This window comes from Halyomorpha halys, unplaced genomic scaffold (assembly GCF_000696795.3).
Source record: "Halyomorpha halys isolate HHAL.00 unplaced genomic scaffold, Hhal_1.1 Scaffold144.1, whole genome shotgun sequence".
NCBI lineage: Eukaryota > Metazoa > Arthropoda > Insecta > Hemiptera > Pentatomidae > Halyomorpha > Halyomorpha halys.
In genome coordinates, this window is record NW_027106983.1 from 387,416 (window position 1) to 398,262 (window position 10,847).

The 10,847-nt window shown below is 28.8% G+C and overlaps 1 protein-coding gene across 4 annotated transcripts in view; it reads left to right on the plus strand.

Annotated features, from left to right (window-relative positions):
• The first annotated feature begins 31 nt into the window (after nt 1–31).
• trbd (trabid) overlaps nt 32–10,847 on the plus strand; it is a 16,499-nt gene continuing 5,683 nt past the window's right edge. The window contains exons 1-5 of one of the 4 annotated variants that reach the window (XM_014416967.3): nt 32–342; nt 685–1,643; nt 6,190–6,438; nt 7,719–7,921; nt 9,595–9,865. In XM_014416967.3, the coding sequence (XP_014272453.1) occupies nt 931–1,643; nt 6,190–6,438; nt 7,719–7,921; nt 9,595–9,865 (1,436 nt within the window). In that variant the 5' untranslated portion in view covers nt 32–342; nt 685–930. Of the gene's footprint in view, nt 343–382; nt 602–684; nt 1,644–4,363; nt 4,439–6,189; nt 6,439–7,718; nt 7,922–9,594; nt 9,866–10,847 lie in introns of those variants that run through there. The other 3 variants (XM_014416968.2, XM_014416969.2, XM_014416970.3) reach the window with 3 other exon arrangements.

A 10,847-nucleotide genomic window follows, 5' to 3' on the forward strand; every position in this document is an offset into this window, starting at 1 on the left:
TGGGATATCTTTTTTTTTCATCTTTGCATATTGGTTTTTAACTTGTTCAATAAAAGATTAATTATTTTTAAAATACTACAGCAATAGTTAATCTTTTCGTGAAAAGTTTTTATTTCCAATATTTCCACCGAAAATCTGTACACAAATATGGCTGACTCGTGACGTAATGTTTTCTTATTTGAGAGAAAATTCTTCCTCATTCAAAATAATCTTAGATAATAAAAAGTTAACTCAATTATAATCTGGTTCTCTCTAATATAAATTCCCAGGAAGAAATAAATTGATAGAAGAGGATGCAATCTTAGTAAGATCGAATATGGTTAGAAACAAGTGTAGTTGAAGGTATGATAATACATATTTGACATTTGTTTATGATCCCTTCTCTTATCTGTAATCGCATTTCAATTTATTTGGAGGATAATAAGCTTGTATCTATTCAATTGTAAACAAGTTGGATATTTGGCACCCATTTAAAATTCCATAGTTGAGTTCAGTTATTAATGGAATAGAGGTCATTGTTAAAAGAAGCTTTATTGACAATTGTGGTTTTTGTTTTGGGTATGAAACAGTTAGAAGTGTAACTTTTGCTTGTGTTTTAAGAGTAATTGATGTTTGTATTAGATAAAGGATACTAAGGAATCTTCTTTTATCTGATAATCTCACATGTTTTAATGTTTGTTGTAGATTCAACAGCTGTCTGAAGGAAAGAGAAAGCAAAATGATATAAAGGGCCCTGTTATAATTCTCTGAACTTATGCTTCTGTCCATGATGAGTTAGAGAAACACACTATTAATCGACCTCTTAACAGTGCCCCTTTTGTGTAGCAATTGGACAGTATGGTATTAAATTATAGTCCAACATCCTCTTGACGGCTGGCATATTTATAGGCCATAAACTTTGTACTTACCCAGAAACTTACAATCGTTTATATGTTGAGAAAACCAGTTAAACCATTATCCCATAGTTCTGTCTGGGGAATTCAGTGTTTGATTGAGAGATTTGTTGTTTTCATAAAGATAAAGAGTCTATTTCATTTCTGCCATCATTATCATTCTCAGCTTTGTACAATTTATCCTTTAATTAAAGTGATCATAGTACATCTTGAGCAAATCGTGATGAGCCAAGATCTGATTTCTCAGCCAAAATGGACTTGTGAATATTGCACTTATGAAAATTTTCCTAATGCCTTGAAATGCACTATGTGTAGAGGAGCTAAACCTATATCATTTGGTGAAGACATATTCCGTATTCATAAGAATGAGCCTTCACCCACAAATGCTGCTGGCCCTTGTATTAATGAAAACAGTATGAAATGGACTTGTGATGTCTGTACTTTTCTAAATCTTCAAAAAAATAAAGATTGTTGCGAATGTCGGTCACCAAGATACCCAGTTACGGCGGATAACATCCACGAACAATTTCGTCCTTTAAGAATTACTGAATCAGAATCAAAGCCTGTAAAGTGGGCTTGCTCTGTTTGCACTTATGAAAACTGGCCAAAATCGAGAAAGTGCATTATGTGTGGAACCATAGCACCAAGGACATCTCCATGCCATTCAAATATTTCTATTAAACCAACTACTGAATGTGACATTACTAGACCACAAATAATAGAAGAAAACTCCATTAATGGTGTTAGAAGGTAAATAATTAAATTTATACTGTTTTGTTGATGCTTGTGTTTATTTCTATCAATTTAGTTACTATCATTAATTTACTAATTAATTAAATCTTCCGGATTTGTTTAATTAGTAAGTTAATTTCAGTAATAAACTATGTAAACTGTAATAGCATATGGCTTATTTAAAATATATTTGTTGATCTGTATAATTACTGACTATTAACATTTTCATTTTAGTTTTTCTTATGTGCTATGTGTAGCTCAAATGTCTGCCTATTTCTATTTGTATATTATTACATTTTAGATCACTTAATTGATATTTATTCAATTTCTATTTTATATCATGAATTTTGTCCTTATTTTGTTGGTATAACTTTTTGTGTGATTTTGTTATCAATAGGTATTTATTAAAGGTTGTGATGATTTCTAAGCCCCATTTCTAGAAAATATTGTTTTTCTTAATTAATTTTAGACAGGGTCTAGTTTCTTGGTAGAAAACTTAACTAAATGAAATGGATGTGTATTTTTCACTTAATCCCTAAACATATTTTGTAGACAAAATCTTTGTTTAATAATCATTTCTCATTCATTATATAAATTTTTGAATATGTTTATGCTCTAGTGGTAATTTTATAAAAGGTCTGTATATAAAATTTACATTATGGCTGAATTATTTTTAAATTCCTTTAATTTTGCATTATTTATTTTCTGAGTAGGCATATTGTCTCAAATATGTTAAGGAGTTAATGACAGAAATAAAAAGACTTGAATTCTATGTGGTTTGGCAAGTTAGATTTAAAAATTTAAAGGGAGTGGCTCAGTAATTAGTCTTGTTTGTGGCATCCTGAATCCCATCAAGTTGTTTATCTAATTCCATCTTTAGGGATTGCTTCTTTTGATAAAAATTATGGCTTATGTTTTGGGGGATGTAATTTTTTTATTATTTAAGTAAATTTAGCCTATTTTCACACTCCAGTGTTTACATTTGAATTTTTTTTTTGCCACATAAACATATTACAATTTCAATAATGAAGTTATATAGAAGTATTAAATGTTTGGAACACCATAAATAACAGTTTCAGATAACATGAACACCTGTATCAAGTTATTCTTTTATACAAGTAATGTAAATCGAGTATTAGTTTGAATATATCAGTATTAATAAACTTAGATGAATAAAGATTAAAAAATAGATACGCTGGGTTGGTTTATTGGTAATAATAGAGAAGTGAGAGTAGACATTGTTAATTTGTTCTTGTTAAAACAGATTGTTTTCTTTAAACCACATAGTTAAATTTGAAAAGTTATACATAAAAGTAAAGTTATGAAAAACATATTCTGATTGACGAAATTTTGTGGTCCGATGAATTTATAACTGCGATTTTTTTTATTTTGTTTTAAGTTTCATTGTTCACCTACTATGTATCTTTGATTGCCAAGAGAACTAGATCTTTGGTGCCAATTATTCTAGTAAAATAAAATCATCCTATTTGCTGCAATATATCCTGAAGAAGTCTGGGTTTGAGTCTTCTTGCGGTGTAAGAAGTGTCCATCATGTATTGCCTCTTTGACAACTATTACTTTGCTATCAAAACTTGGGACCCTGTTTTTGATGTTTTCACCTATTGTTTCATGTTATAATTTGGCATGTAAATGTATGTTTCTGATAAACTATGGAGCATTAACAAAAACTGTTAATAACTGTTAAAAAGTGTTACTTTATTTTTAAATATATGCAACTTCCTGTGCTTAACAGCTGAAGCTGTGCTCCAGACTTCACAGCCATACAATGATAATGTTTGTGATATTGTTTTGTCAAGGAGAGAACAAATATGGATTGTTTTAATTTGGAGTTTCTATTGATAATTGGAAATAATATTGCTCATCTACTGTACTCGTGTTTAACTTAAAAACTGGACTTCACAAAATTGGAAAATTGCTTGAGTGCAATACTTCCCCATAATATGTATTTCATGTATAGCTAAGTGAAAGTAAACTTAATACGGTTTTCTTCCATAGAAAAATATCCTTTGCACATGCAGCTGTTGAAGATAGAGATGATAAGAAGAATTCCCTGATTAGGAAGTTTTTTAATTTCAATTATGAGAATTACATCTTTACCAGTACTTTTTGTAGTTTTTAACTTCTTAATTACTTCTCTGATTTCGTTTGGAGTTGTAAAATAAATAAGAAGTTGAACAGTTGGTAAAAAGTATTTTTTTAAAAACTTTCTATTTCGAAATTAGTCCAACGTCTACCATCTTCATTGGAAAACACTTTTTCATAATGAGGAGCAAACACTTAAACTTTTTTGCTATCAGTAGTCACCTTGACTTTAGTGTCAATTAAGTTTTTATTTTGAAGCAGATGTTCAATGACTTTCCTTGAGAATTAATCATTTGGAGAGAAAGAGACCACCTTTGTATTTTTGATATTACTGAAACATAAACTTGTCCTATTTATACTTGATTGAGTGTTTAATTTGGTTCCTTTAGGTTTTAAGCTTTAGGTCTCTTATACCTATCTATTGGTACCTTACTCTATTTTTTCTTTTATCTTTTCAACAATTGCAGTAGATGATATCAGAAAGAGGATCTCTTATTTGTAACTTGTTTGATAGTTTAGATTCTAAGACAAGGTTTGATATAGTAGAGTTCAATTTTTAAAACTTATTTATTACTTTTCTATTATTCAGAGTTTTCTTACTATTTATTGAATTTTGGTATTCATTCCAGTCTGTTATGCTGTTAATTTGAAATTTTATATAAACAGTAGGGAAGAGCTTGAGCATAGACACGAATCAGAAGAAGGATGTGGTAAGCTTTTAAAGCAGTAAATGTTTGAAATGTAATGGGCATATTAATATTTTTTTATAAAGTAATATACAGAATAATAGAAGTTTTTTATCTGATGTATTTTAGTTTAGGTACAATTTGTACTTGGATATTATTCCTGGCAATGATTTCTTATAGAATGTTGCTGTTTGAATTTTACTCATGGCAGCCTCTATACAAATATTTTATATTCTGGTCTGCTAAGAATTATTATTGGGTGAAGTAAGAGTCAAGATATCTTCCTCAAATAATCTTTTTTCTTGGCACTAAATTTTCTGCTGAAATGGACAATGAAGGAATTAATTTCAAGCGTGCTTGAATACTGCTTATATATTTAATATATTTTTTAGGTTTATAATATTGTGATCTATATCTTCTTTATAATATTGTGATCTATATCTTCTTTATAAATATAGCCATATACCCAATAGTGATTTGAGTATTTCTACCATTATGAATTTTTTATAACCTGTGTGCTGAATGCTCATGTTCTTAGATTTAGATAAGTGAGTTTCTGATGAACATACTAAATCAATTTTATTTTCATCTAATAAATTCTTATTTATATGTAAAAATTCCACATGCATTCCAGTTGAGTAATTTCAGATTGCATATAAGATTATCCTTTACAGAGTACTGATTTCATAAATTCTCTAATATAAGTAGGAATTTTAGATGAATATCGAGACAATTAAGTTAGAACTACGGGTCTTCAAGGTGGTCTGATGTGGTAGGTAGAAAACTGAGCCTAAATGGATTCTGAATAATTAAGATAGACTGAGCAAATAAAAATATACCAAATCTAGCATAGCTCCTAAAGTCTAAAACTTGGAACTTGACTGATCTGTCATTGGATCATGATTGTTTAATAGTGATATGGAGTCGCTTAGGAAGGTGATCGAGACCTTGATTAATCTTTAAATTCAGATTTACAAAAAGTATTACTATTCCTTGCAACTGAGGGGTTGATGGACATTTATTTACTTTAGTATATGTCCATTTGTTTTCCACACATCTGTTTTTGCTGTTTATTGGAGTTCTGTCATTTTTAATTTGCTTGTTTTAATTGTTTCATTTCCTTTTATGATAAATTTGTGTCCAGTCAGTTAGGTGTGTTTCTGTTACCAATAGATTTGTATTATTTATGTTCTGCTTTTTATTATTTATTTAAATTAAATTAATGTCATTATCCCACATTAATTTTGTGATCCAAAAGTGAATACTAAAATGAGGTTTAATATTTTGTTATGTCCTTCAAGGATTGGTATTGAGAAGGCACCACAGCCAGTCTGTTAAAGCCAGCCCTCTAGTCTTTGTTGAGGTCCAGGTTTAATGGTTTCCCTGAGTTTAGAAAGTTCTTAAGAAGTACCATCCTATTAACATTTTGCCAATGTCAGGCATTTCCGGAACTGCAATATCACTTTTAAATCATATTAATTTATATAATAGCTTATGAAATGATTTGCCGGTTGCTGTATTCCATGTAATTATAGGAGATAAACCTAATGTGTATCTAAATAATTGATATCCTGACACATTTCATGTTATTCATCTTTTTCAGTGTTTTTTTAAAATTAATTTGTTCACTGCATTTTCCTAATTTTTCTTCTATTTTGTCTACCAGAGGATTAGTTTGTTTATGAATTATTGATAATTTTTTTTATTTATTAATTATCTTTTTTTTTAGTTATGTTTATTAATAGTTAAATGTTTTCATTATAACTTTGTTTTAGGTCAAATTCAAGAAGAGATGACCTAGCTGGAACCGCTAATAATTATGAATATGAAAGACGTAGACGAAATGCTGATTGGACTTGGCTCAATGCGTGCATGGGAGTTGTGCAAGGTGATGTAGGACCTGTAGGTGCTTACCTTTCAGCTGGTGGAGACCCAGCAAGGCAATTAACTCCTTCAGAAGTATCTCTCCTTAACAGGCCATCTGCTTTTGATCCTGGCCATACACTTGTCCATTTAGCTATTAGGTAACTAGTTGTTATTTTATCAGTTCTTGTTATTAAGTGTCATGTTTTACCTTCTCCCTATTCTATTTAAATTATTTTTGATTAGTAATTAATTAATACATTTTATATTCTTTCGAGTTTACCTAATTTTATTAATTATGATTTTATGTCATTCTACTGGTCTTAGAATTTGTTCTTAAGTCTTCCTCTATTATTAGGAGGACCCAAGATTTTTAAAAAATTTTTGAATATCTATAGTTATTGACAGTTATTTGTGATTTATTTTAGTTGGTAAATTATGAAACCTATCCAAACATGCAAGATCTAAATGTGACCTACTTGCAGGGTTCTTCATCTAATATCATTTATTTTTATCTACATTTATGATCTCATGCAGTCATTTTGCTGCAGCGCCCAAATCTAAGAATAAAATTGAGAACAGATTTCAAAGATTATCCTATCATAATTAAGAAGAACTGGATTGTTTTATTAAAGATAATGCCGGTATTTTGGATGCCAGTACTCTAGGAAGAGATTAATAGAGTTAACAAGCAAGAGCATCTTCCCTGTTTAACACCTCTTTCTAAAGAGAACGTTACAGACATCATTTGAAAAAAATATTCTTTTGTTCTTTGTATTAGCTTTGTCTTTTGGTCTTACCTGTTGAACCTAACTAAAAGAGAAAAACTAACTTGAAAAAAGTTTTCTTTTTTTCTTTTCTTTTTATAACTGTTTATATTTATTTTCTTTGAAATTATTTATTAATCTATAATTTTTAAAAATCTGCAACATTTATTGTACTTTTTTTTATACCGTACCTCTGACAATTATTTTTATTTATCATCTCGTGTTTTATCTTTAATGAACCATATCCATCTTTAAACCCTTTTTCATCTATGATGATAGACGAGTAGCTGCATTTTAAAACAGAGTAGTGGGCATGTTTAGAAAAAGCACAGATTTTCACTGACATTATTATATTTTTTATAAATTTTTTTATATATTTCAAGTTATTTGAATACAAAAAAAAAAAAAGTGGTGAATAATTTAAAAAACATTGGTACTAAGACCAATAAGCTGTTATTTTGGCAAATAATGACCTGATTTAGATATTTTTTTATTAATTTTCAAACAATATTTTGGGACTCTGAAATTGAAAGATCAATTAAATGCTAAAAATAAAAAATTTACCACAATTTTCAAGTAGACGAATCGTTTTTTAGTACATTAAAGAAAAACAAGTTTCAGGTTGCTTATTTTTATTTGTATTTTTTTTTTGTGACATAGTAATTATGGTTTAGGTTTAAGAGAGAAGATATTCTCGCGATGCTTGTGGAAAGTATCGACGGTGGTGGCCCTGGTTTGAAGAGAGTACCCTCCTATATAGCTCCAGAGCTCGCTACTTCAATTAGGAGGCACGCTGCTAATACCTTCAATACAAAACATTCACGATCTGTACCTTTCCCCTACGTCACAGAATTTACTACATTTATGCTACCAGCAGGTAATAAATATTCCCTTAATATATATCTCTAAATTAGATCTGTAGTATAACAAAATTCATATAGATTTGCTTTTATCATATAAATCGTTTAAAAATGTTCATTTATTTTTTATTATAATTTTTTTATTGATACTTTTTTTTTTTAATATTTCTTAAACAATTGTTTGGAATATTTTTCTACCTGTCAATAATAAATTACATTGCTGTTCTTTGTTAAATTTAATTAAATAGGCTATGCTTTATGCCGTCTTTTGTTTAATCTTGTTAATCGATCAAGTAATGTGTAGTTCTAACAAGTTTCTTAAATCTTATATTACATAATGTGATTTGACTGTTTGTTCTCATCTAGGTGATTCCTTCATTAAACAAATGTTGAATGGTTATTTATTAATTGTTAGTTGAAAGGCTTTTGTTTTGGAATCTTTCGACTATTATTTAAAACCAAACCTCATATATAATATATATATGTATATTTATTTTGTTTTAAACATAATTATGTTATATGTAAACAGAATTATATATATGAAAGTTTAAAATATATATATGAGGTTTGGTTTTAAATAATAGTCGAAAGATTTCAAAACTATTATATATTTATATATGTATAATTTTGTTTAAATAAATAATTCAATTTTTATCCATTTTTGTCTCAACACCTTTTATTTCTCTTATAAGTCTGACGTTTCAGCCAATCCGGCCATCCTCAGGGACATCTTAATACAATTTTGGAACTAAAATTATTTAAACACTCAACTTCATGCAGGCTATTCTGCCCAGGTCACAACAACAATTTCTAATTAGCCAACTTTTACATTAAAAAGAAAAATTAAAATTCGTTTATCACAATCACTTGTTAAAATTTTATCGCAACCTTGCAAGGTTACTTGTTAAAACATTATCACAACCTTGCAAGATTGTGATAAAGTTTTAACAAGTGACTGTGATAAGTGAATTTTAATTTTAGTTTTTAATGTAAAAGTTGACTAATTAGAAATTGTTGTTGTGACCTGGGCAGAATAGCCTGCATGAAGTTGAGTATTCAAATAATTTTAGTTCCAAAATTGTATTAAGATGTCCCTGAGGATGGCCGGATTGGCCGAAATGTCGGACTTATAAGAAAAATAAAATGTGTTGAGACAAAAATGGATAAAAATTGAATTATTTATTTAAACAAAATTAACCAGTCTCAAGAAAGTGTAAAAATTATAAATATATATATATGATTTTAAACATTAACATTAATAATTTCAAACATAAACATATAATTTTGAACATTTCATTCTTTCATAAAAGCACATTTTGTTTTACTTTCCTTGCCTCCTTATTTTAACACAACTCATTACTAATTATAATTTGCACATGTAAATATTGCCGTTTGCTGAGTAAAATTTTACTTAAAAATTTCTTATGTATAGGGCTGTTGACTGATTCATAGCCTGATAAAGTCTATCAATTTTTAAAAACCTAATTCCACTCTTTGTTGAGTTAGAGTATCAATATTTTTCAATTAAATAACATCCTTACACATTACTTACGTTTAGCCAAAACAAACATATAAAAATATGCAAAAATATAAAAATTTTCATTGTGTCATCTAAGCACAAATTCTATAAAGACCTCTGAAATTTAATTTTTTTAAATTTAGTTTTAATGAAACATTTCATCTTCTACAGAAATAGAAGACTTGCCAGGCGCAGTACAGGAACAGCTCTTTGACGAGCTGCTGGATAAGGACGTACAGGTGCAGCTGGAGACCGAACCAGCCATCATCAATTGGTCAATCGAGCTGAGTGTCCACTTAGGGTCCAGGCTTCATGCCCTCTGGAACCGTTCACAAGGGGACTGCCTCCTCGATTCCCTCATGCAGGTCACATGGGGTGTCTTTGACCGGGACAACCTTCTTAGGAGGGCCTTGTCTGATTCGCTTTCTCATGGTGGTCATCTGTGAGTCTCTACTTATTTATTTTTATTGAGGATTTTTGAAAAAAATATATATAATTCTTTATTATTTATTACATTTGTCAATCAACTAGAAATGCAATATTTAATACATTAATTAAGTTTGTTGTTTCATGCCCCTTCATTGGTAGAATCTAAATAAATGATTGTTCCAACTCAATTTTAAATTTTACATAAGTATAGTATTATTAGTTTGATCTAATTGTGGAATAAGCCATTGATGGTCCATAGGACTTATTACACATATGACTAATGAATGAATGTACCTGTGGTTTAAATTGATTCTGTAGTTTTGATATATAGGAGTAGTTCTATAAAGCTTTTGGGTTAGAATGACAGCTCTAACTAGATTGGCAGTTAAAACTAGTCAGAAAAAGTAAGCTGTGATTCCTTTTCAAAAAGTTTATAGACATTCTAAACTAGAAATTACATATTTTTTAAAAATTCTTACGAGTTAAAGCAGCTTAAGCCATTATATTTTATCTCCTAAAATTGTTTATCATTTCAACTTTTGAACATTTAATTAGCATTTATTTTTAAAAACTATTAAATTTATGTATATATAAATAGTTGACAATTTAAAATATGAAGAAGATGGTCAGGGTTGCGGGCAAAAAAGAAAAAATTTCATATATAAAAAAAAGTACTGTATGAAAATGGCACTGATTATTGTAATTTTAATAGTTTTTTTTTTTTATCTTTTTAGCCTTGCAAAATGAGGTGAAACGAAAAGAACAAAATAGTTGAAAACTATTTGGTTCTTTTTTGACCGCAACCCTGATTATCTTCTTTATGTATTATATTTATGATTTGAATAATGGGTGTACAAATAATAATTTGGTGATGAATAGTTCACTTAATATCATTGTTGCTCTGATGCTAAATTGTTTAGGATTATTAGTACTGCTATCTCATTTTTTTTTTTTTGCATTTAGTGTATGCATTTCACATATTTTTTTATTCATTT